At 43.5% G+C, this 27,348-nt stretch overlaps 1 protein-coding gene across 1 annotated transcript; it reads right to left on the bottom strand.

Annotated features, from left to right (window-relative positions):
- Nucleotides 1-472: 472 nt before the first annotated feature.
- LOC106564879 (voltage-dependent calcium channel gamma-1 subunit) lies at nucleotides 473-26,274 on the bottom strand. The gene is made up of 4 exons (XM_014131363.3): nucleotides 25,681-26,274; nucleotides 11,460-11,534; nucleotides 2,967-3,104; nucleotides 473-2,761 (listed from the first exon to the last, which is right to left on the bottom strand). The coding sequence occupies exons 1-4, from the start codon at nucleotides 25,913-25,915 to the stop codon at nucleotides 2,532-2,534; spliced, it is 678 nt and encodes a 225-aa protein (XP_013986838.1). The 5' UTR covers nucleotides 25,916-26,274; the 3' UTR covers nucleotides 473-2,531.
- Between the last annotated feature and the right edge of the window lie 1,074 nt (nucleotides 26,275-27,348).

The raw sequence follows: 27,348 nt of genomic DNA, 5'->3' as shown, positions 1-27,348 counted from the left end.
CATGCTGTCATTCCTGCCAGTGACCAGCGCAGGGTTCCCAGCAACAGTAACCATTTCACAAATCCCCTGTATGACCATGCTGCAAGGCTTTTTTTCTCAAAACAGGTTTGTGTTCATCGGGACACGCAAAGGAAAACATTTTGCAACAGAAAACAAAATTAGCATTTCTTATAAGGCAAGTCCAGGTAGTCCGTCCCGTTTCTTCTGTTTTGTGCCTAAATGAACACGACCCAGGTGTTTTGTCTGCAGGAGACAAGGATGAAAGAGAGCGGCAGGTAGCCTAGTGGTTAGAGCATTGAGCCAGTAACCGAAAGGTTGCTAGATCGAATCCCCGAGCTGACAAGGTAAAAATCTGTCGTTCTGCCCCTGAACAAGACAGTTAACCCACTGTTCCTAGGCCATCATTGTAAATAAGAATTTGTTCTTAACTGACTTGCCTAGATACATTTAAAAAAAGATGCAGGGAACTGGCTTTCATCAAAGCTAGATATCAGTGAATTTATTTTCATTAGAAATGCATGGTTTTATGGTTATCATAACATGTACACAGAACTAAAGACAAGCACTGTACTGTAATCCATCATTGCATACCAAAAGCTAGTTCTAACAGGCAAGGACAGATGACATGGCTAAGCAAGTTTTAATCTGCTACATTCATGAAGTCTTATGTAGCGTTTAAGTACAATAGTGCCAATACCTTTATCAACTGCCCTCATCTATTCAATCAAATGTCAAATGGGGAAAGCAATGGTCTTAGCTCAAGCTTGTTTTGAGACACTAGTAATGTACATTTCTGTATCAAAAAGAATCCTAGTTTAACACTTCCACTGAGTAAATACAAAAGCAGTATCATCCATAACAAAAAGAATGTACACCTAATTCCTGCCTGTCCATAGAAGCTAAAGATGAACGGTAACATGGGAGAGCAGTCCAGTTTAGTTTGGCTGAAAAGACTGGACATTAGGAAAATATATATATATTAAAGCCATATCCTGGATCTAGATGGTACATAATAAGGCTCTGAGTTTTTCCCTGACCATTTGAACTGAAAGACTCTGAAAGTGTTGGCTACTGAGTACCTTGCGAGTTCCAAGTTAACTGCATCAGACACTAACTAAAATCAGAAAATTATACCTTGATTAAAAATAGAGCACTTGGTTCCCCTAAATTGAATGGGATCAAATAGTCAAAGAAATTGGGCTGCCATGTGCTCAGCTCTAAAAAAAAAGTTGGGGGGTTTTTAGTGTTTCGTGTACACTTTCTAGAATTGAACCTTTTCCAACATGGCAACCCACACATTCAGTGGTTCAGAGACTGTTGGTGTTTAGTATTCCGCATGGTATGCACACTAACTAAACCCACCAGACAGCATTATTTGCTTCTCCAATTTACTGTCACACCCATGTATTATTCTTATAAAAGTAAGTCCATTTGAAAACTGAAAATATATATTTTTTCACTATAAATCTAACATGACCTAAATTCTAGAATTAAAACTGATCGTTTTGATAACACTAATTGTGATGTAAAGAAGTGTTATGTATGCTGTGAATATATATTTTTAAGGAGTTGTAATAATATTAAATACTTAATCATGAAGTAATAATTTGGCATCTGATTCTAACAATGTCCTGGTTTATCTTAATCTGCCTGAATACATTTGACATAAATTCAATGCAAGTGCTTGATGCACTGAAAATAACAGGAGAACCCTCTCAGTTATAAATTGATTGACTTATGTACAGAATTATCATACAAAACACACAGTAAAGAAAAGGTGAATGCATAGGTCAAATGTCAATCCATTACTATTTATACCATTAAATAACATGTAAAAATGTAGAATTAACCAGGTTTCCATCCAACCATTTCATGCTGATGAATGACACTTGAAAAAAGTCACGACTGGGCTGATGGAAACAGGAAATACCTCTACAATTTTATAAAACAGACAATTTGCTCTTTGGACATGGTGGGATGTTTGTGTATAAAATGAATTATGTGAGAAATGGAGGTGGAAATGCCTTTATTTGCTAATATTTATATGATAACCATCATATCGAAGTTAACTTGGGAGTCGCTATGATGCTGTATGTTGTGTGGTCCTCCCACTATGACTCGGGAAAGCATGCAGTTTATTAGGCTACAGAAGAAATAAATTATGATGAGATTCACACGGTGGTGAAAGTGCCATTTAACCAAAATTGTATCGCTCTTATCCATAATAATCTTCAAATGTAGGTAGCCTACCCACACTGTATCTGCGAGCTGTTGGCTAGAGTGCACGTGCCAAGACCAGATCAGCACATTTGCTATATAACGCAACTGTTTTTTGTCGTCATTAGAGTTGAAAATGCGATGGAAACCCATTTAACTTGTATTTTTCATTCGGTACATTGGACTGCTCCCAAGCACTGTGTGAAAGAACCCTCTGGTTCCACTATAGAACGACACAAAGTTGATTGTGATCGTATTGCTTTTAAAGAAAGTGTCACTCTCTTCCTCTCTCCCTCCTCTCATCCCTCTGTCTATTACTCCACTTCGTGTTCAGCGTCCATGCAGGACTCCCAGGGGTTTTGGGGCATGCGGGGCATGGAGAGCAGGAGGAGGCCGATGCCACTGAGGAAGAGGAGGCAGAAGCCAGCGCAGGCACAGGCAAAGGACCAGGCGTAGGAGTACTCTATCCAGATGGTGTCCTCGCTCTCGATCATCCGCTTTACCGACTGACGCATCACTTCCACTGAGATGATGGCGCACAGGCCTGCGATTGGGGCGGAGAGGGAGAGGAGGATGGGTTAACGGCGATTACCTCCAATCACAGGTAAGCAGGTGAATCAGATATTATTTGTTTTTAATTTGCTATACTACATTATGATTTTAGTACTGTATCTGTTCCCTTAACCCATTGATAACAGTACAACCAAAATATTACAAAGGTCATGTGTTATCTGCTTGTCTGGTCTTACCTGCAAAAGCGAAGAACATTCCGGCAGGTTTGAGGATGTAGTCATTCCCCTTCTTGAAGGAGCACAGGAGACACAAGGTGCCCAGGATCATAAAGGCCAGGCTGAAGATGGCGATGGCCGCTGCTGAGATATTGTACTCTGAAAAGAGAGCAAATAGAGGTCACTTCAAGATGTCCCCTGACCTACGAAAATAATATATATATATATATATAGTATGCCATTTAGCAGACGAAGCGACTTAGTCATGCATGCATACATTTTACATATGGGTGGTCCTGGGAATAAAACCCACTACCCTGGCATTACAAGCACCATGCTCTACTAACCGAGTTACAAAGTACATAAATACACAACATAGGAGGTTAAAGTTGCTCCTAACCACTGATACAGGGTCAGACATTTTTCCCATCCAACTAATGGTTTAGGTTAGGATTGAGGGAAGGGTAATCTGATCCTAGATCTGTGGTTAAGGGCAACTTCTATCTTAAGCAATTGTACAACCTGTAAACTTCTATAGTTCTACTTTCCTCCCTCCTATAACACCAACATATCTCTCTAAACTGGATCTGCATGAATTAACTTTCAATACTCTAGTTTGTTTTCATTTTACGTTACAGTACACTAAAAGGTAAGCAAAAGTCATTATGGTGGGTTGTGGAGATTAATTTATTTGAATGTGTATATAAATCAGCCATAAGCCGATAGGAGGCTTACCAAGAAATATTGTTTTATTCCAGAGCAACATGAGTCCATATGCCTCCAGCTGAATTATATAAATGATATTTCATTACATTGCAGCGCTGGGCATAACTGGATGTGCAAACGCTAATGTGGATTTTTTAATTAGGCTTTAATTTATGCCTGAGAAAATAGTTGACGGGGCCTAACTAAATTGTTACATGTGCAGACCAATTTAGTTTGTCACCTCATTGTACAGTACATGAGGTTGTGTACAGTCACAGAAAGGACAATTAAAGATTTTTTTAAATGATCAGCTCTCTCTGAACAGGAGTGTGAAGCATGATAAGGAAGACGGAATTTCACTTGGTTGGTGGAATCTGCCATCAGTCAAACTACCTAAATCAATCAAGCTAACTAACAGAATGAAATAACTAGGTTACATTTGAAATTACATTGCGCTTTAAGTCAAAATTGTTGTGTGAAATGAGAGCCATGTTACCCAGTGGAAAAAGTTCCTCTTGCAGTAAGGCAGCCATCTTTATTCAACCAAAGGAGGGAAATACACTTGGCATTACTGTAAGTTGTTTACTGGCTTGTTATTCCAAACTGCTTAACCAGCCATTCCCGTTATGTTGGTGTTGTGATGTGGATGGAGGAGCTAGGCTTTGATCTTCCGCCTGCTCTCCTAGAATCGGTGCCCAGGGGAGCGCCTCGCCCCGGGGGCTCCCCTTCATCTCATGCTGGGGGAGGATGGTGGCTCTCACCCCTTGAGTAGTTCTGGAATCATGCTACATCCTGCTGGAGTGCTAGCTCTCTTCCCCTTGAAAACCCAAAGAGAGGGGTGAGTGGTTTCAGAGTAGGTTGGATCAGTGGTTTAATGTCTGAAGGGGCTAAAATATCTATTTTGCGCTCTATTGGTGCTTTAGTGATTGTTATCCCAATGGCACTTTCAGTTTAGCTCTGTGGATGCTGCTCAGCTGGATCTGCCTGTGGCTAGTTGTACTGATAGCACTGGATCGTAGCTCTATGGCCATGTTCCATATAAATGGTAACCATTGGTTTGTTGAGGAGTGAAGAATACCAAATGGGCATTTGGAGTGGGCCAGTGCTACATTTCAAGTAAGGGCTATTTCTGTCTCTGGGGCTAGCCATTAGCATTTGCATGAGATGTGTGTGTAAATATATTCTGAGTTTACACAGCTATTAGTGTCATAGCTTTTATTGCAGGACTTTGATTGTGATAAATTACCTCCACATTCAACCTATTGTGTGTATTAAATATTAATATTGGAATGTACAGCCTTACCTCGAGTGTGCACCCATGAAATGGGGTATCAGCCTACTCAGTCACACCCATAGATTACAATTCCATAGAGTTTACACAAATATTAGCGTCATAATATTATTGCAGGACTTTACAGTCCATTATGAATGTTCAATACACACAATAGATTGACTGGGGAGGTGATTTCTCACAAAGTCCTGCAATAAGATCTATGATGCTAATATCTGTGTAGAATCTTTGGAATTATAATCTGTGGTTGTTACTCACTAGGCCAATACCCCATTTCATTTCATGGGTGCACACTTCATAGGCAAGGCTGTACGTTGCAATATGAATTCCCAATACACACAATAGACTGACTGGGAAGGTGATTTCTCAGAGTCAACGTCCAGCAATAAGAGAGAGCCCACTGCTCATCCCACAATACACTGCATCCTTCTCCCTCTGAAATGCTGCACCTCTCCCGACCTGCTGCAGCCACACTCTGCTTGTTCCTTTAAACAGATGTAGGTGTATTTTGTCATAAACCGTGTTTTAGACATGTACTCATGTAATTCAACAAACGCCATGTTGTTAGTCCTCAAACCATGTTTTTGCAGGACTTTAAAGAGTGACTTCCTTTAAATAGCAACAAATCCCTTTTAAAAATGGCCTATGTGGCATCGGTATGAGTCATAAACAGTTATTTTAGTGTCAAAATTGACTACAAAATGTAAATAGGATCATTTTAGTCAAAGTCTGGTCTAAAACGGAGTTTGGAACATCCGTGCGTCCAAACACCTTAGTTAGATGTAAAATTGCACAACTAAAACATCCTCTGCAAAAACGTCAAAATGAATTACGGATTTCTTGAGTTCTTAGATTCATTCTGGGAATTTTGAGGAAGTGAAATAGGCTTCCTATTGTCTCATGATGGACAAACATTAACCAAATGCAGATTCGGTCAGGAAACACACCACCAAGACTGAAATCGAATTTTTCTAATGATCAACAGAAAAACACACGTGCCAATCGGTGTGTTCAGTGGCTCTTTAACTGTGTGAAATCACCACACTATTCAGCCTATTGTATGTATTGAACATTCATATAGCTTTACCAATAGTGTGTGCACCCATGAAATGGTGCATCAGCCTACTCACTGACACCCACATATTACAATTCGGAAGAGTTTACACAAATATTAGCATCATAGCTCTTATTGCAGGACTCCCCAGTGACCCATGCAAACAAAAAAGGAGACGTTAGGACGTCTTTCGGAACATCAAAAGGTTTTGTCATGGTCGTATCTCCTGATCTATGCGAACTGTTTTTACGTTTCTTTACAGAAAAGGTTGAAAATATTACATCACAGATTGGCAGTAGCCAGTTTCACACCAGCAATGCTCGTTCAGAAGCACAAGAGGCAATTACTCTGAGACAGTCTACTGCTTCTTATTGCTCATTTGAGCAAATATCCATTACATCTCTCCTTATATGTACTCATATACACAATGTCCTGATAAACCACAATATGAACGTATATCCTTATAAACCATATGTCCTTACAAGCCTGTGAATTTACAGGTATATTATTTCAATATGATCCGACGAACAAATCTGAAGTAAGATGTATCTTCTACATATAAAAAAAATGTGATGTGTTCGTTTCATTGACAGGACCATGAGAAAGGTGGGTCCCCATAAACCATGTTATAAACTGACTGACATCATAAACTATAAAAACGTGTGTGTGCATAAATATATTCTGATTTACACACTACTGATTGGGTCTGACAAGGCCCTGCATGTGCTTAGCAGTCCTGTCATATGTGAGAGTACATACGTTGAATGGGCCAAACGTGCACAGTACTGGCAGGGTCACAGAGGGGGCTAGTGGAGAGATGGGGGAAGGAAAATGTCCAAGTGAGAAGGGAATGGGAATTGAGCAGGATTAGCTCTGACACATGGAGTTCCATTGATGCTACCTGCCAGATCGTATACCCAGCTAACACATAACATTCTGAGAACCATATGTTTTTTTTTATGGGAGTTTCAGTACTTCAGCGTAACGTTTTCCATAAAACGTTCTTTCCATAAAAACCACAAGAAAACATTAGTAACGTTGTCACGATACCAGTATCACGATACTAGGAAGTAAGGAAGAAAAGGAAACAAATTATGAAGCAGACTAAATTTCTTGAGGGAAACCTTCCTAATGTTGGATACAAGAAGTCTTATGTTGTCACCCAGAGTCACATTTGCTTATTTTCCAAGCTATAGCACACAATATTTAGCAAAAGTAGGATTTAAAGGACCATAGAGTTGAGTCTGCTTCGTGTTTTCTTTTTTTACCATGGAAAATCTGGTATTGTAGTATCGCGATACTTGTATCGTGACACTAGTTCAAAGAACGTTCTAAGAATGTTTTTAAAAAAAACATACATTCTGTTCTCAGCATCAACAAAACTCTCTCTATCCTCGAACGTGCTAAGTGTGTTCAAGTGTGTTGTCCATTTCCACTAACTGGCCACACCTGATGTTAATGAGTGCTTGTTTCATTTGAAATGGGGTCTGTTTGAATAGACTAAAATGAACAGCTTTGTAAACAGCTGAGTAAAAAACAAACAAACATGGCATGCTAGCTCCGTCCTGGTGAAGCACTGGACTAATTCCATGGATAGAGAACAGAAGATCATAGGTTTGAATCTCACTGACGCTGTGCATTAATTAAAAAAAATATGTTTTTGCATGATTAATGCCCAAGCAAGTTTTCCATGTTCTTGAAACATTCAGGGAAAGTTTTAAGGAAGTTATTCAAAAAACTCCAAATAACCTATAATTTCTGTTCTCAGAACGTAAATAAAAACTTTCAGGGAACCATATTAAAACGTTCCCAGAACCTCCCTGCAACCTAAACTAACATTCCCAGAACAGGTTAAATTATCATTCCATTTTCAGAATTAAAAAACAAAAAATCATTTCTACCGGTCAGGAACATATGGCTTCGTTCGCAGAACCAATGGGGAATCAAAAATGTATGTTTCCACAATTTCCTAGGAACCAAATGTGCTAGCTGGCTATCCATTCAGTTGACTTGGCCTCGTCCCTTGGTATGCTGGGAAACTCCATATACTTCAATGTTTCTGCTTGTGTTGAAACCAAGGCTGATGGACAAATGCTAACAAAGACCAAGGGTCCCATTCAATCCGTAGTGCTGAAGAGATGTCCTACAGTGCGTTAGGAAAGTAAAGGCAATCTTCCCACGTCAGCGGAGACTGCATTGACAGTTAGGACTCCATAAGTCGGCTCAATCGGAAATTACCTTTAAATTTCGATTGCACTGTAGCGCTGAACTTTGGCGATGCGGATTGAATCCAGCCCCAAGGCACCATTGGTTATTTGTGCAAAGCTTAGAATGAAGGGGTATGTCTGGCTCTTTGTGCTTTGGTCTTTGTTAGCATTTGTCCATAAAACTTAGGAGACAATGGGCAGCCCTGCCTTGCGTCTAGCATGGAGTTGAGATATATCCAATTTGGCTTGTACTATTCACCACCCATATCCCAGGTTGCTTATTTGTTTTTATGACTCTCCCTTTGAATCTTCTCTTATGAAACATTTGTCAAAAGGACATCAAAGAATACACATATTTTGTTATTGAAGAGTATAAACCAATATACAGGTAACTGCCAAAATAAAGGAAACACTTGTGTAAATGAAGTATATTAAAAGCAAGTGCTACCACACAGGTGTGGATCCTGAGTTAATTAAGAAATTAAAACATTCCACCATGCTTAGGGTTCATGTTTAAAATTACCAGTTGCCAATTATTTTGGCTACTATGGCTAGAAGAGAACTCAGTGACTTTGAAAGAGGGTTCTCAAAGGACCATAAGGGGCTTGAAGGGTGTGTGTGTGTGTGTACATGTTTTACTATACTTGAGTACCGAAAGTCCTCACAAGAATAGTAAACTAACTAAAATTCTGAGAAGTGATGACATTTTGCCGGTCCTTACTTGTAAAAAGGCTATTTTAGGCTCAGGGTTTAGGGTTCGAATTAGGGTTAGGTTTAGGTTTAAGGTTAATTTAGGGGCTAGGGAAAATAGGATTTTGAATGGGAATCAATTGTTGGTCTCCAAAAAGTCCTCATAAGTATAGTAAGACATAACTGTGTGTGTGTGTGTGTGTGTGTGTGTGTGTGTGTGTGTGTGTGTGTGTGTGTGTGTGTGTGTGTGTGTGTGTGTGCGTGTGCGTAAATCTATTCTGATTTACACCCTACTGATTGGGTCTGACAAGGCCCTGCATGTGCTTGGCGCCCTTATGTGCATCACATGGACGTCCTGTCATATGTGAGAGTACATGTCTCTAATGGGCCAAGCATGTGCACAGTACTGGCAGGGTCACCAAGGGAGCTAGAGGGGAGATGGGACAAGGAAAATATCCAGGAGAGAAGGGAATGGGCAGTGACAGGGATTAGCTCTGTCACATGGAGTTCCATTGACGCTACCTGCCGGAGCTTATATCCACTCTGTTGACTTGGTTTCCTGGGAAAACTCTATATACTTAAATATTTCTGCTTGTGTTGAAATTAATTCAAGGCTGATGGACACATTCTAAGAATGACCAAATCACCATTGGTTATGTGTGCAAAGCTTAGAATGAAGCAGTATGTCTGGTTCTTTGTGCGTTTGTTTTTATTAGCATTTGTCCATGAAACTTAGACAACGGGCAGAACTGCCTTGCGCCTACCATGGACTGTTTGAGTTGAGATGTGTCCAATTTGGCTTGTATTATTCACCCCCCATGTTTCATGACCCGAGTTGCCTATTTTCTGTATGACTGTTCCCTTTGAATCTTCTCTTATGACACATTCTGTCAGAAGGACATCAAAGAATACACTACATGATACACTACATGACCAAAAGTATGTGGACACCTGCTCATCTCGTTTCAAAATCATGGGCATTAATATGGAGTTGGTCCCCCCTTTCCTGCTATAAGAACAGCCACTGTTCTGGAAAAGGCTTTCCATTAGCCGGCGTTCCAATTCATCCCAAAGGTGTTCGATGGGGTTCTGTATGACCTTGCTTTGTGCACAGGGGGCATTGTCATGCTGAAACAGGAAAGGGCCTTCCCTAAACTGTTGCCACAAAGCTGGAAGCACAGAATCGTCTAGAATGTCATTGTATGCTGTAGCGTTAAGATATCCCTTCACTGGAACTAAGGGGCCTAGCCCAAACCATGAAAAACAGCCCCAGACCATTATTCCTCCTCCACCAAACTTTACAGTTGGCACTATGCAGTGGGGCAGGTAGCGTTCTCCTGGCATCCGGCAAACCCAGATTCGTCCATCGGACTGCCAGATGGTGAAGCGTGATTCATCACTCCAGAGACAGGTTTCCACTGCTCCAGAGTCCAATGGCGGCGAGCTTTACACCACTCCAGCTGACGCTTGGCTTTGCGTATGGTGATCTCAGGCTTGTGTGTGGCTGCTCGGCCATGGAAACCCATTTCATGAAGCTCCCGATGAACAGTTCTTGTGTTAACGTTGCTTCCAGAGGCAGTTTGGAACTCGGTAGTGAGTGTTGCAACCGAGGAGAGATGATTTTTACACGCCACGCACTTCAGCACTCGGCGGTCTCGTTCTGTGAGCTTTTGTGGCCTACCACTTTGAGGCTGAGCCGTTATTGCTTCTAGACATTTCCACTTCACTATAACAGCACTTATAGTTGACCGGGGCAGCTCTAGCAGGGCAGAAATTTTAAGAACTGACTTGTTGGAAAGGTAGCATCCTATGACGGTGCCTCGCTGAAGGTCACTGAGCTCTTCAGTACGGGCCATTCTACTGCCAATGTTTGTCTATGGAGATTGAATGGCTGTGTGCTTGATTTTATACACCTGTCAGCAACAAGGTGTGGTTGAAATAGACTATTCCACTCATTTGAAGGGGTGTCCACATACTTTTGTATATATAGTGTATAAACCAAGTGTACAAAACATTAGGAACACCTGCTCTTTCCATGATGTAGACTGAACAGGGGAATCCAGGTGAAAGCTATGATATCTTATCACCTGTTAAATCCACTCCAATCAGTGTAGACGAAGGGGAGGAGACCGGTTAAAGGATTTTTAAGCCTTGAGACAAGTGTGTATGTGTGCCATTTCAACGGGGTATGGTAGTAGGTGACAGGCACAGTGATTTTAGTGTATCAAGAACTGCAATGCTGCTGGGTTTTTCACACTCAAAAGCGTCCCATGTGTATCAAGAATGGTCCATCACCCAAAGGACATTCAGGCAACTTGACACAACTGTTGGAAGCATTGGAGTCACCATGGGCCAGCATCCCTGTGGAACGCTTTCGATACCTTGTAGAGTCCATGCCCAACGAATTGAGGCTGTTCTGAGGGCGAAAGGGGGTGCAAAGAAATAGTAGGAAGGTGTTCCTAATATTTTGTACACTCAGTGTACATTCAATTTACAAAACAGAATCATGGTGTGTTTGTTAGGCCATTATTAACTTGTGTATGGACGAGGCACAAAAGAAACCTTACCTTTCTGGGTTTTGACTTCAAAAATCTCAGACTCGTCCCCTGGAGTGAAGTGTTTGAAGTAAGTGCAGTTCTCCGCTGTGGGAGACATGAAAACACAGTCAGCTGGAGGTTCAGATCGTAGCACTTCAGGCAATGTGCAGTTTCTCATAAATACGCGGAACATCACAGAAGTTACTAAACAATCGTGAAAATAGCTATATTTACTTCATAATAGATGCACAACACTTCGGAAATACAGTAGCATAATAGACCAATGTGTTTACCGAGAACGGTTTCACGAGTCTTCCACAAATATAAAAACGCTAACTTCATTAAAAAAAAGATTAAAGAATTTTGATTATTTTTACCTGGACTATCTTTAAACAACTTTTATATGTTACCGATTAATAAGCATTCTGTAGTTGCGATGTAACAGTTGTTAATCAACACGGATCAACATTTAGGCGCGCAACGTTCCTCTTATTGTGTGCGCTGAGTTTACATAAAAACCCTTCTCTATCTGCACCATGTTGATTGACAGACAGTGTCTGATTTTTTTGTTAGTGTAGGTTATGTTGGGCATCCATAAGCGGCGCATCCAATAGGAAGTACATTTAATTGAACTTGCCAAAATGATGTAATTACTCCTGTATATACAAAACTAAATACAGTCCTTCAGAACACTACACCAGAGAGCATGATTTAGCCACAGAGGATGATTTGCTTCTTTTTTTTTTTTAATAGTTGTGGATTGTTTTAAATCACAAGGCCAGGGCATAACCTACAGTTGAGAAGCGCGCAATTTGGGCAGGCTGCGCAGCATATCAAATAATTGATTGTTGATTTGCGGCTGTCAGTGAAGTTAGGCTATCAGAATTCTCAAATTCTCAGCGAACAGCAGCCTATTTTATTGGCACTCTATAGCGGAGACCATCGGCCATATCCCCGGTGAGTGCGCATATTCAGTGTCTTATTCATTGGGCCCCTGCTCATGTAGGGAAAATAATTTCCTCCTCCAGGCTAGTTGAGTCATAGCCTGTGTCTCCCCATTTCATAGGCCTCGATTAGATGGTTGCAGTCAAGACGTTTTTATTGATCTGAGTTTGTCAGAGTAGCCTGTCATTTTTGTGGTATTAGAGATTCTGCTAGTCTCCAGTTATGGAGACGAAAGTGTCGTAGAACTGCATGAAATATGTTTATAAAAGGTCAATTTTCTTCTGATTTTTTTAGGATCCTCATTAAAATTAACATCTAGCTGGGGCCGGGCTCTGGACGTGTGCAGAGAAAGGAAAAGAAAAGCAGAACGGTATTTTTTTGGCGAACAGTAAGTTAGTTATATTATTAGCCTAGTTTATGACTATCCAATCTACTCATCATATTACGAATAGAAGGCTATTTTACGTCAGTCTGGAAATAGACAGATGCATGCAATTCTTTATCATTTTTAGCTTCCCCTAACTTGAAACAGCCGATAGGGGCATCCCATTCACTTTGCTAGGCCCAATGTGCTAACCCCTGGGGATCAGTGCTAAGCACAAGTAAAAGCTGATCCACAGAATACGATCACAGCGATTGCAGAGGGCTAGGAGTATCGCCCTACGCTTTGATGCTAAGCCAGAACGTCAAAACATCCATTCGCCAGGGAAACTATATTTGTAAACGGCGGCGGCGGACCGCTGTGTGTCTCGTCTCTCAGACGTTAGGGGAATCTTCAGAGTCGCTCAACTCTGTTCTGTCACCGGAGAGGCCTGCTCTGCATCAGATACGTGGCATCTAATGTGCTGGGCCAACTACAGGGACCACGGGGTAGTAAGTGACAGGCTTTCATGTAGAATTATGTGAGCTAAGCATGTTATCACATCGTCTCCAGCGTTCCTCATATCCACACATACACATGGGCTGGAGATAATTCCCCCCTCCCAGGACACCCAGGAAAATAGAGTTTGTGGTGGGTGGGGTTGCCAGTTTGGATGCATTACTCAGAGAAGGCTAATAAAGAAAGATACACAAAAGTATGTGCAAGTTCAATTACCTGGATTTGGCGCCCATACATGGCACCAGCAAAGCACTCTTTATTGAGTAGAACCCAGCAGACCAAATTTGGAACATGTTTTAATGACTTAATTTTCTCGGTGTAAACTGGTTTTCTGGTTGAGAAGACATCATATAAATCAGACTACAACCAACTGGTCTGTGTTACAACCAGGTAAAGATGTATTTTTCAGGACAGGATGAAAACCTAAAGTTAAATATGTCACATTTTGGTTGTTATCTAGTCAAATCACCAGATTTCCACCAGATAAAGATGTATTTTTCTGGTTACTTAAAAGCTGTAAACAAAATATTCTTATACAACTAGTATACAACCTGACAATGATGTCATAAAAACTTAATTGCAACCAGTATTGCCCGCTGGCAAAAACCTTGGTTTTGGTAAGGTAAAGGACCATGGAAAGGGATCTAAATGTTTTAATGTTTTGACTCTCACACATAGAGGATGTTTTTGTGAATGAGGACAGAGACTGGCCATCAAGGGAAAACACAGAGGTGGTTACTTAGCAACTGGCTTGTCAGCTCTTTTTATTGAGTAAGGCGGGCAGGGGAATGAAAAGGAGGCAGAATTCCATGTTTTGGTTTGGAGAGAGGGAATTAGTTTATAGAAGAGTCAGAGTACATTCAGTCCTTAAAAGGTAAATTGCTGAGTCACCTCAGCTCAACCCCAGCCATTTTAAGTCGTTCACCCCTTATACAAAAGCCTCGGCTCTAGCTTCGGTAGTATCTCTCCGCACCACAAACTCCTTTGTTAATAACCATAATGGACCAGAAGTGATTCTTGTCATCATGCTGAAGACCAAGTGCCCTTTCATTGGGCTGAGAGGAGAGATAGCCCACGCTGCATTATGAGACACTTGAAAAGGCATTGGGGCTGTGTCGTTGTCTTTCTGTGTTTGTTAATTGAAACACTAAATCCAGGGATTATGCCAATTATGCGGATGCGTTGCTCGCCTCATTAGTTTTTGATGTCCTCATTACGCACTCCCATCCTTACCTTTAGAGACACACACACACACACACACACACACACACACACACACACACACACACACACACACACACACACACACACACACACACACACACAATATGAAAGCAGTCCATCAGGTTGGCACAAATACACACACAATCTATGAACGCAGGCAGGCAAGCACATATGCACGCTCGCTTGGACACACACACGGTCTGTGCCGTTGTGCTCTCTAATGGCATTGGAGGACACTCAAAAAGTCTCTAATGACGGTAGAAAAGACTCTGGCTTTCCAGGAACTGGCTTACAAACCCAGGTCTCTATAAGGACTTGTAAGGCTCCCCCATGTCCATCCACATCCATGAATATAGCTCCACACTACTAGACAATCTGGACCCTTTCTTTCTAAAATGATATGCCGAAATTGTTGCAACCCCTATTACTAGCCTGTTCAACCTCTCTTTCGTGTCGTCTGAGATTCCAAAAGATTGGAAAGCAGCTGCTGTCATCCCCCTCTTCAAAGGAGGGGATACTCTTGACCAAAACTGCTACAGACCTAAATCTATCCTACCCTGCCTTTCTAAGGTCTTCGAAAGCCAAGTCAACAAACAGATTACCGACCATTTCGAATCCCACCGCACCTTCTCTGATATGCATTTTACATTTTAGACATTTTAGTCATTTAGCAGACGCTCTTATCCAGAGCGACTTACAAATTGGTGCATTCACCTTATAATATCCAGTGGAACAACCACTTTACAATAGTGCATCTAAATCTTTTAAGGGGGGGGGGTTAGAAGGATTACTTTATCCTATCCCAGGTATTCCTTGAAGAGGTGGGGTTTCAGGTGTCTCCGGAAGGTGGTGATTGACTCCGCTGTCCTGGCGTCGTGAGGGAGCTTGTTCCACCATTGGGGTGCCAGAGCAGCGAACAGTTTTGACTGGGCTGAGCGGGAACTGTGCTTCCTCAGAGGTAGGGAGGCGAGCAGGCCAGAGGTGGATGAACGCAGTGCCCTTGTTTGGGTGTAGGGCCTGATCAGAGCCTGAAGGTACGGAGGTGCCGTTCCCCTCACAGCTCCGTAGGCAAGCACCATGGTCTTGTAGCGGATGCGAGCTTCGACTGGAAGCCAGTGGAGAGAGCGGAGGAGCGGGGTGACGTGAGAGAACTTGGGAAGGTTGAACACCAGACGGGCTGCGGCGTTCTGGATGAGTTGTAGGGGTTTAATGGCACAGGCAGGGAGCCCAGCCAACAGCGAGTTGCAATAATCCAGACGGGAGATGACAAGTGCCTGGATTAGGACCTGCGCCGCTTCCTGTGTGAGGCAGGGTCATACTCTGCGAATGTTGTAGAGCATGAACCTACAGGATCGGGTCACCGCCTTGATGTTGGTGGAGAACGACAGGGTGTTGTCCAGGGTCACGCCAAGGCTCTTAGCACTCTGGGAGGAGGACACAAGGGAGTTGTCAACCGTGATGGCGAGATCATGGAACGGGCAGTCCTTCCCCGGGAGGAAGAGCAGCTCCGTCTTGCCGAGGTTCAGCTTGAGGTGGTGATCCGTCATCCACACTGATATGTCTGCCAGACATGCAGAGATGCGATTCGCCACCTGGTTGTCAGAAGGGGGAAAGGAGAAGATTAATTGTGTGTCATCTGCATAGCAATGATATGAGAGACCATGTGAGGATATGACAGAGCCAAGTGACTTTGTGTATAGCGAGAATAGGAGTGGGCCAAGAACAGAGCCCTGGGGGACACCAGTGGTGAGAGCACGTGGTGCGGAGACAGATTCTCGCCACGCCACCTGGTAGGAGCGACCTGTCAGGTAGGACGCAATCCAAGCGTGCGCGGTGCCGGAGATGCCCAGCTCGGAGAGGGTGGAGAGGAGGATCTGATGGTTCACGGTATCAAAGGCAGCAGATAGGTCTAGAAGGATGAGAGCAGAGGAGAGAGAGTTAGCTTTAGCAGTGCGGAGAGCCTCCGTGACACAGAGAAGAGCAGTCTCAGTTGAATGCCCAGTCTTGAAACCTGACTGATTAGGATCAAGAAGGTCATTCTGAGAGAGATAGCAAGAGAGCTGGCCAAGGACGGCGCGTTCAAGAGTTTTGGAGAGAAAGGAAAGAAGGGATACTGGTCTGTAGTTGTTGACATCGGAGGGATCGAGTGTAGGTTTTTTCAGAAGGGGTGCAACTCTCGCTCTCTTGAAGACGGAAGGGACGTAGCCAGCGGTCAAGGATGTGTTGATGAGCGAGGTGAGGTAGGGGAGAAGGTCTCCGGAAATGGTCTGGAGAAGAGAGGAGGGGATAGGGTCAAGTGGGCAGGTTGTTGGGCGGCCGGCCGTCACAAGACGCGAGATTTCATCTGGAGAGAGAGGGGAGAAAGAGGTCAAAGCACAGGGTAGGGCAGTGTGAGCAGGACCAGCAGTGTCGTTTGACTTAGCAAACGAGGATCGGATGTCGTCAACCTTCTTTTCAAAATGGTTGACGAAGTCATCCGCAGAGAGGGAGGAGGGGGGGGGAGGGGGAGGAGGATTCAGGAGGGAGGAGAAGGTAGCAAAGAGCTTCCTAGGGTTAGAGGCAGATGCTTGGAGTTTAGAGTGGTAGAAAGTGGCTTTAGCAGCAGAGACAGAAGAGGAAAATGTAGAGAGGAGGGAGTGAAAGGATGCCAGGTCCGCAGGGAGGCGAGTTTTCCTCCATTTCCGCTCGGCTGCCCGGAGCCCTGTTCTGTGAGCTCGCAGTGAGTCGTCGAGCCACGGAGCAGGAGGGGAGGACCGAGCCGGCCTGGAGGATAGGGGACAGAGGAAATCAAAGGATGCAGAGAGGGAGGAGAGGAGGGTTGAGGAGGCAGAATCAGGAGATAGGTTGGAGAAGGTTTGAGCAGAGGGAAGAGATGATAGGATGGAAGAGGAGAGAGTAGCGGGAGAGAGAGAGCGAAGGTTGGGACGGCGCAATACCATCCGAGTAGGGGGAGAGTGAGAAGTGTTGGATGAGAGCGAGAGGGAAAAGGATACAAGGTAGTGGTCGGAGACTTGGAGGGGAGTTGCAATGAGATTAGTGGAAGAACAGCATCTAGTAAAGATGAGGTCAAGCATATTGCCTGCCTTGTGAGTAGGGGGGGAAGGTGAGAGGGTGAGGTCGAAAGAGGAGAGGAGTGGAAAGAAGGAGGCAGAGAGGAATGAGTCGAAGGTAGACGTGGGGAGGTTAAAGTCACCCAGAACTGTGAGAGGTGAGCCATCCTCAGGAAATGAACTTATCAAGGCGTCAAGCTCATTGATGAACTCTCCAAGGGAACCTGGAGGGCGATAAATGATAAGGATGTTAAGCTTGAAAGGGCTGGTAACTGTGACAGCATGGAATTCAAATGAGGAGATAGACAGATGGGTCAGGGGAGAAAGAGAGAATGTCCACTTGGGAGAGATGAGGATTCCAGTGCCACCACCCCGCTGGCTCGATGCTCTAGGGGTATGCGAGAACACGTAGTCAGACGAGGAGAGAGCAGTAGGAGTAGCAGTGTTATCTGTGGTAATCCATGTTTCCGTCAGCGCCAGGAAGTCTAGGGACTGGAGGGTAGCATAGGCTGAGATGAACTCAGCCTTGTTGGCCGCAGACCGGCAGTTCCAGAGGCTGCCGGAGACCTGGAACTCCACATGGGTCGTGCGCGCTGGGACCACCAGGTTAGAGTGGCAGCGGCCACGCGGTGTGGAGCGTTTGTATGGCCTGTGCAGACGAGAGAGAACAGGGATAGACAGACACATAGTAGACAAGCTACAGAAGAGGCTACGCTAATGCAAATGAGATTGGAGTGACAAGTGGACTACACGTCTCGAATGTTCAGGAAGTTAAGCTTACGTTGCAAAAATGTTATTGACTAAAATGATACAGTACTGCTGGCTGGTGGAGTAGGCTAGCTAGCAGTGGCTGCGTTGTTGACTTTGAACGTGTAGCTGGCTAGGTAACCTCGGTAGTTTCAGTACTACACCTTGTCATGATACAAAGCAACTTTGTAGCTAGCTAGCTAACATAACACTAGTCAAGACGTTCCTTGTAGTGTATTTAGTTTCAACAATGCTGCTCGTCGGTAATAGTTGGCTGGGTTAGGAAAAATGGCGTCGCGGGGGACGGAAATAGCTGGCTAGCTAACCTCGATGGCTGGCTAGCTAACAATTATCAAGTTATGACAAAGACAACTAAGTAGCTAGCTAGGTAACACTGCACTAGTCAAATCGTTCCGTTGTAAAGTATTAGTATCTACAGCGCTGCTAGTCGGTAACGGTTGGCTAGCTGGCAGTGGGTTAATGATAACTAGGTGTGTTGAGTAAGTCTGGCGCCGCGTCGCGGCTGGCTAGCACACCTCGATAATACTCAAACTCAAACTACACAATTATCTTAGATACAGAGACAGCAAAGACAACTATCAAAGACAACTATGCAATCTGGTTTCAGAGCTGGTCATGGGTGCACCTCAGCCACGCTCAAGGTCCTAAAAGATATCGTAACCACCATCGATAAGAAACAATACTGTGCTGCCGCATTCATTGACCTGGCCAAGGCTTTCGACTCTGTCAATCACCACATCCTCATCGGCAGACTCAATAGCCTTGGTTTCTCAAATGATTGCCTCGCCTGGTTCACCAACTACTTCTCTGATAGAGTTCAATGTGTCAAATCGGATGGCCTGTTGTCCGGGCCTCTGGTAGTCTCTATGGGGGTGCCACAGGGTTCAATTCTTGGGCCAACTCTTTTCTCTGTATACATCAATGATGTCGCTCTTGCTGCTGGTGAGTCTCTGATCCACCTCTACGCAGACGACACCATTCTGTATACTTCTGGCCCTTCTTTGGACACTGTGTTAACAACCCTCCAGACGGGCTTCAATGCCATACAACTCTCCTTCTGGGGCCTCCAACTGCTCTTAAATACAAGTAAAACAAAATGCATGCTCTTCAACCGATCGCTGCCCACACCTGCCCGCTCGTCCAGCATCACTACTCTGGACGGTTCTGACTTAGAATATGTGGACAACTACAAATACCTAGGTGTCTGGTTAGACTGTAAGCTCTCCTTCCAGACTCACATCAAACATCTCCAATCCAAAGTTAAATCTAGAATTGGCTTCCTATTTCGCAACAAAGCATCCTTCACTCATGCTGCCAAACATACCCTCGTAAAACTGACCATCCTACCGATCCTCAACTTCGGCGATGTCATTTACAAAATAGCCTCCAAACCCCTACTCAATAAACTGGATGCAGTCTATCACAGTGCCATCCGTTTTGTCACCAAAGCCCCATATACTACCCACCACTGTGACCTGTACGCTCTTGTTGGCTGGCCCTCGCTTCATACTCGTCGCCAAACCCACTGGCTCCAGGTCATCTACGAGACCCTGCTAGGTAAAGTCCCCCCTTATCTCAGCTCACTGGTCACCATAGCAGCACCCACCTGTAGCACGCACTCCAGCAGGGGCGAAAATCTGATATCAACTTTGGGGGGGACAATTACATGACATTTTCTCAAGAGCAATTCCTGAGGGGGACACCAAAAGTAGTGCTGTAACACATAGCCTACATTGTAATATGGTAAATGTATATTGAGGAACCAAAGAAATAAGGTGTTTGCCGTACTCCTAACTACCGGTACCCAAAACTACACAACTATTCACAACAGCAATACCATTGCCTTTAACAAATCTTAGTTCAGTCACCAGTTTAAGTTGAGAGTGGGGGTATCCATGGCATTTTCCAATTATGTTCCTATTTTACAAGTAAAAAAATGGAGAACCTTTCATAATGTTGTCAAACAAAGACTCAACAAACTTACCTGAGACTCCCTGTCTCTGCCAGTCTGTCCCTGCATATCTGTCCCCAACTCTGCTGTCTGTGTGCAATCTGTTGCCTGCTCTGCCTAATGACATCATTGTGAAACATTTCCATTAGAATTTCATTTCTTTCTTATGAACATTTTATCAACTAGTCTTTGAGACATTAGGCCACTAGGGTTCTTACTTTGCGTTTTGGTGTACTGAAAAATACTCTGATGTCCGTCTTTTATTTTTCTGCCATTTTTCTACCTGGCTGGCTGGCTACACACACACACACACAGTGTGTAGGTTATTTACAGTAGGAGATGGGCTTCTATCATCTTATCTTTTATCATTCCATTTGGGCTTCGATCTAAAAGGTAGCTAGCAAATGTGAAACGGATTAAAATGACAAGAGTTGACAGCTGTATGAGTTCACCATTTACACAACATATGCTGCAACCTTTTGTAATTTTAATAGTTTGTTTCATATTGGCTGGCTTCCAACAATAGCTGTATTTGCAAAGCTAGCGAGCACCAATTCAGTTTCAGTGGTGTTTGCTATAATCTTTGCTACCTGGGTTAAATCAGTTTATCGCTAACCTTATCACAGGGACTTTGAAGCACTAACTTACGTCATCTGCATGCTGATCTCGGAATAAATTGACCATAGCAAAGATTCCATCTTTGACGAGGCCACATAAATGGAATAGGTACTAACTAGCATAATAGTTAATATTTGCGCGCTAGCTGTGCATATTCAGCTAGTGTGTGTGCGCGATTGATTGGATTAACCTCACGTCAGTTATGTTCATTGAGTGCCTTTCAGACAGTGGCTACGACCCCTCTGTTACCTTGCCAGTGGATCAAACCATTGTGAGGAAAAGGGTGGGGGGGTCGCAATCTTTTTGATAACTTAAAAACGCGCTGTTAAGTGTCTATAATCAGCACAATTGCTTTCATTGCGTATTATTAATATTATTTAAATTACATAGTTATGTTTCAGTGATATATTGGGGGGGACAAATCATATTTTTCCCAGGATGGGGGGGTCGTGTCCCCCCCGTCCCCCCGCGATTTCCGCCCCTGCACTCCAGCAGGTATATCTCTCTGGTCACCCCCAAAGCCAATTCCTCCTTTGGCTGTCTCTCCTTCAAGTTCTCTGCTGCCAATGACTGGAACGAACTACAAAAATCTCTGAAACTGGAAACACTTATCTCCCTCACTAGCTTTAAGCACCAGCTGTCAGAGCAGCTCACAGATCACTGCACCTGTACATTTACATTTACGTCATTTAGCAGACGCTCTTATCCAGAGCGACTTACAAATTGGTGCATTCACCTTTTGATATCCAGTGGAACAACCACTTTACAATAGTACATCTATATCTTTTTGGGGGGGGAGGGTAAGAAAGATTACTTAATCCCATCTATAATTTAGCCCAAACAACTACCTTTTCCCCTACTGTATTTATTTATTTATTTTTCTCCTTTGCACTCCATTATTTCTATTTCTACTTTGCACTTTCTTCCACTACAAATCCACCATTCCAGTGTTTTACTTGCTATATTGTATTTACTTTGCCACCATGGCCTTTTTTGCCTTTACCTCCCTTATCTCACCTAATTTGCTCACATTGTATATAGACTTATTTTTCTACTGTATTATTGACTGTATATTTGTTTTACTCCATGTGTAACTCTCTGTTGTTGTATGTGTCAAACTGCTTTGCTTTACCTTGGCCAGGTCGCAATTGTAAATGAGAACTTGTTTTCAACTTGCCTACCTGGTTAAATAAAGGTGAAATAAATAAAATAAATAAAAAGATGCCATGGCTCTCTTTGTGTTGTATTAATTCCACACTGGAACCTTATCACTTGGCACATGTCCAGACAATGCTCTGCCTATCAGTGAGTGGATTTGTAATGCCAGCGTTGTCCCACCATGTAACATCCCAGTGACACCCAAGGCCTCTCCACACCAACAGGGTATATATATTTCGAATGGAATGGAGGAGTCCAAACCGCACGCTAACTAGGAGCCATTTCGTCGACGTCAACATCTCAAGGAGACGATAAGTAATAGCACCCGATGGAACTCAACAGCGTATCAGTTAGATGACTTGCTCAAAACAGAAACTCTACGCGCTACTAAACAATCCTACACCTGTCTTTAAGAAGGTGAGGAGATCAGAATGAGCCTCGACTCTTGTTGTACTGAGGCGCTTCACAGTGAGTTTGTCTGCCTGTCTATTAACAGCCATTTCATCAACATAAGGTGCTGTGTTAGGCATTTCTCTGAGCCCGTGTTTTCATTCTCTTTGCCTGTTGCATAGGCTACAGCTAGCATGTGTTGTGTTGTAGACGAAAATGACCCACCCAGAAAAATCCCCCCAGACCACTCTAGCATGTATCCGATGGTGCCAGCTAGGATGAATACGAGACACAAGTTGAAATACAAACATTTCAGCTCACGCCTAAAATCGAAACAAGGAAATATAACCCAACATTAGATAGTCTACCCATTGAGATCGTTCCGTACAGAAAGGCAAACCATAAAGACCAACATGCAACACTGGGAACAAGTTATCATGGTCACTTCTACAGCCCGGGTTGCCCCTCCCAGGACTGGTATGTGGTTGAAGTTCCCGGTTGCCTACATGCCAGGGCTTTGACTAGCCCACCCCAGGACCCGTGTAGCCCACCCCCAGGGGACGGGAAATCATTTTGGACGGTGGGTAGCAGGGCAGCACCAGGGAGGGGGTTAGGGGTTAGGGGTTGAAGGGCTATGCCTGGCTTGTGCAGGTGGCCTTGTCACTCAGTAGGGCTCTGAAGGTGTGCACACACTTGACTCCCTCACGGCTCTTACCCCGGGACAGCTGGGTATTTACACAGCCTATATTTATCCTCCATTGGCCGGCTGCATAGTGCTGCGCACAACAGAAAATCCGACTGATATCTTTGTTTCTGTAACAGTTGCTATATTGGCTTCGGCTGAACATCTCGCCACATCCCTAACCTAGATCGTATGTTTGCTGTTCTGGATAGTATTCATATGAAGTAAATTATATCAATATCCTGTTTCACAGTAATTCTTATTTTCTAACCATCTGTTATGATTATTTAGGAAGGCAAACAAGATGAGAAACAAGTGGGAAGCAACCTATATGTACATATATACAGAGATCTCAATTTCTCCTCACAGAATTTGATCTTTGTAGACTACCAGCTAATATATATATATATATATACATATATATATATATATATATATATATATATATATATATATATATATACACACACACATTTTTTATTCCAACTCGGATGGCAAAACCCATGGAGGGTCACAGTTTCATCATCCTAGAGACGACAGAGTGGTTGGTATTTCACTCATTAAAATGTGGGGCTATAACAAATATTGCTATTCATTTGCAAATAGAGCTAGCGATACCAAATTAAACCCTGGTGTCTGGCTTTGTACATACCAGAAAGGTTATATTCATCTTGGCGCCTATCCACTGCATTCCTTCTCACACGCAATGCCATTACTCACTGCGTGTATGGCATTAGCAATGTAGTAAAATTTTGTTGTTGGCAACAAGGGAGTTTTAGCAACATGATATTCAATGAGTTTTTCCCATAAAGACTATTTGAAAATAAGTTTATGCTTTTTCTTTTGTGATCAGAGTTAAGGAGTGTGAGTTGTCTGTAGTTTCGCCAATGAGTTATCATTCAAAAATGTAAAAGCCAGCCCTACGTGGAGAGATGCCAAGAGCATCTCACCCACACTGACCACCAAATGTATCCATGATAGGCCTACGTCTGATGGTACATAAGACCATGTATCTAATAAGACATTGCAAGTTTGGGTATCTCTAAATAGCCTGCCCAACACTGTTCCTTACATTACCACTATCTGACTGTGCTGTTGGTTCGGGAATGCCCCAAGCTTAACATTCTAAATCCCTTGATTCTTTATAGCAAGGAGGGGTCAGCCAAGAATGTTTACAAAATGAGCCTCAACCAGGCATTTCCATCTGTTCATGAACGTGCCTGCACCAGTCGATATATGAAAATCCCAGAAGCCCATAGCTGAGCTAACTATGGAGGGGGCACATTTGCTTCAGTGAATCTATCCAAGATTGTTGTAAAGGTGTGTATGTTCGGGGCATTGGGACCTTTGGTGATTGAAACTTTCAAATGGAGGAGCAGTCAGAAAGACCTCAAGAAACGCAGGGCACAATGTATTATAAGTTATCAGAAAGTGTGTTTCCTTCATTCTGCTTTGTATCAGACCATTACTAAAGCTATGTGTTGTATTGCTTTTACAAGCTCCAATCAATTAGTCCCCTTCCTGTCTATGCGTTTATTTCCTCACTCAATGTGATATTGACTCACAACATTTAGTGTGAGTCATCACAAGTTAGCGTAGCGGGATCAAAGCATTAGTTGTCATTCAAAGGTCGGATAAAGCCGGGATTCAAGCCGATCGACCCTTTTTGGCTACGCACCATTTAAAGGCAATGTTACCACAGTCGCGGAGATCGCATTCAAAGTAAACGCTGCAGATGTCGGCTAAATTGGAAATTACCTTTTAAAATGTCAACGGCGCTACAAAATGGATCATCCGTGGTTCAGATTGAATCCTGCCCTGGGTCCTGTTTTGATTGGAGTAAATGACAACTGCTGTCATTATAGAGTGTATTTTAAGGCATTGGAGCTAGACTTGTAAGAGCTGGCACTCAGGGGATACTGCAGCTTCAACAGTTCCTAGTTGCTAAGAGCTGGGGGAGAGAGACACCTCGTCATTTAATTACTGTGGGGAAGTAGCTGGATTGGGACTTTAAAGGTCAAGATTAGTCTGAAAGTGTTGTGGTCAGTCTGAAATTGCTTGACTTAGCTGAGTTTATCTTATTGTTGTGCTATTTATTGTAGCATAGGCTAATCCTCGCACCTCTTGTTCCCCGGCTTCTGAAGCCCCAATATCTCAATTCAATAATTGTCTGACAAGCAGTTTTCCACACCAGGAAGGCTTGTGGTTAAGAGGAACATTAGCTGGCCACATTGCAAAGATGACTGGTGCTTGATGACAATGGTTAAGTGTTGAACCATGCCCTTAACAAGAGTTAACTGACCCCCCTTCCACCAAACCCAATCTCTCAGGCCTATTACAATAATACAAATACTGTTTTTTATACAGTGTGATAGCACATATTTCTTGATCAGCAGTTAGTGTGTATCCGCTTTAACAATAGTTAGACACAAAGAATGTTTTAAAGTGGCGAATTTGGTCGGTGTTACATTAGGTAACATTAGGTAGCCTCAGACATTGAACAGAGAGGTTCAGGGTTAGGATGGACACAGACGGTGCAGATTGTCAGGTCCAAGCTATAAGCCGCCTCCGTGTATTTGTCTTACCTCCAGGTAAGCTGATGGGGCCGCAACCCTTTCCATTGTAGTCCGCCTCACTGACGTAGATGGCCTTCTTACACAGCCTCCAGAGGCCAAAGTGGGCCGCTTCACACGTCGCGTTCACCTGCTCCACCCGCGGGCTCAGCACGGCCCAATGGTCCGTCACCACCGCCGTAAACATGGACGCCATACCCACCAGGATCACAAAGAACGTGATCTTCACCTTCGTTCGTTTGTGCATGGTGTAGTTTGTACGCGGAAACACTGACAAGAAGATGTCCAAAGAAGAAGAAATGCGTAGCACCGAGGTCCTCACTTGGATCAGACTCGAAGGGGACGTCAGACTTGTGGGGACGTCAGACTTCTGGAGGCTTCGATGGTGGATTTTCGCGGGCTTCACTGATTAACAGCCACACAGCCTTCCACAAATGTCTCTCTCTTCCCCAGCTTACACCCTATCACTCGTTGTCTCTCTCTCCCTGTTGGATTTGTGCCTCTAGTTTGAGGGAAAGGGGTCAGTTTTGCTGTGCCATAGTTTTCCCGTCCCTCTCCCTTCTCTGACTGTGTCGACTGAGGGGGGCCCATGTGCCTCAGACTACAGCTGTTAAGGTGGATCAGGAAAGTTGATGACCAAACTGACTGCCATGGTGGGGTATGGGAGTGGCGGGGGGTGGGGGAGGTGGCAGGGGGGCTTCGGGGGTGGGGGGTGGGGGTGGAGGGAGCCTGCTGCTATAAATGTGTGCAGTGATTCAAGATGTCAGGCTGTCTTTATCGGGTTACATCCGAGTGGGTGGGAATGTGTAAATGCCATGATAAGGGACTTAGTCACGTAAATGATTTTTATCTCCCCGATACTTACCGTAATATATTCAACACACTTTATTTGGCAAACATCTCAGTGAACTATATATATGTGCTGTGACAGAGTAAGGCTAGGGCCTGCCATTTTCACCAGTTCATTTACAACTGCATTGGTGTACTGACCTCTCATGTCCATGCTATGGCAATTAGTGGATGCTGTTTTAAAAGGATTTGTGTTGTTACTATCCTCAAACTGCTTGGTCCGAGTTTCTATGTATCTGTAAACTATTTATAAGGGCTAAATGTGTTTGTAAACAGCAGCTGTCTCGCTGTAGGCCTGAGAGTGGCTTTGACGTCCCCTCAAGGAACCAGACTCAGAGGTATTACCATTACTGCCGTTACTGACTCTGTGCCAAACTCACGCACATATCAGATTGACAATACATGGTAGTGAGCTTCACCAATGTCCCAAAAATGAATAATACTTGAAAGTCTTATCTTACTTTTACTCACTACATTCGTACAGAAAAGATGTAGGGGAGAGCAAGGTATGTTGTCACACTTTTCACGCTGTCTAACGTTTACTGGGCACAATACATCACAATGGTATAAATGTCATACTTAATGAAAGCTGGAAGGCTTGGGCACATATTTTGTATTCATTATAGCTTCATATGTTATTTCAGTACGGAGTTGTAGACCGTTAGATAGAGAGTGTGCACTTGTGACAATTTGCCCCATCAGCGGGTAAATTGTCACACTACGTCGGGTAAGTTGTCACATTGGATAATCAACAAATAAGAATGCAACTAATTCATTGTGAATATTGATTTTAATTTGAAATTCAAAACTAAATTCAACTTCATTAAAGAA

Source organism: Salmo salar, chromosome 12, assembly GCF_965601325.2.
Source record: "Salmo salar chromosome 12, fSalSal1, whole genome shotgun sequence".
NCBI classification, from domain to species: domain Eukaryota; kingdom Metazoa; phylum Chordata; class Actinopteri; order Salmoniformes; family Salmonidae; genus Salmo; species Salmo salar.
The sequence above is the reverse complement of the archived record's forward strand: the minus strand, read 5'-3'. Positions and strand labels throughout refer to the sequence as shown.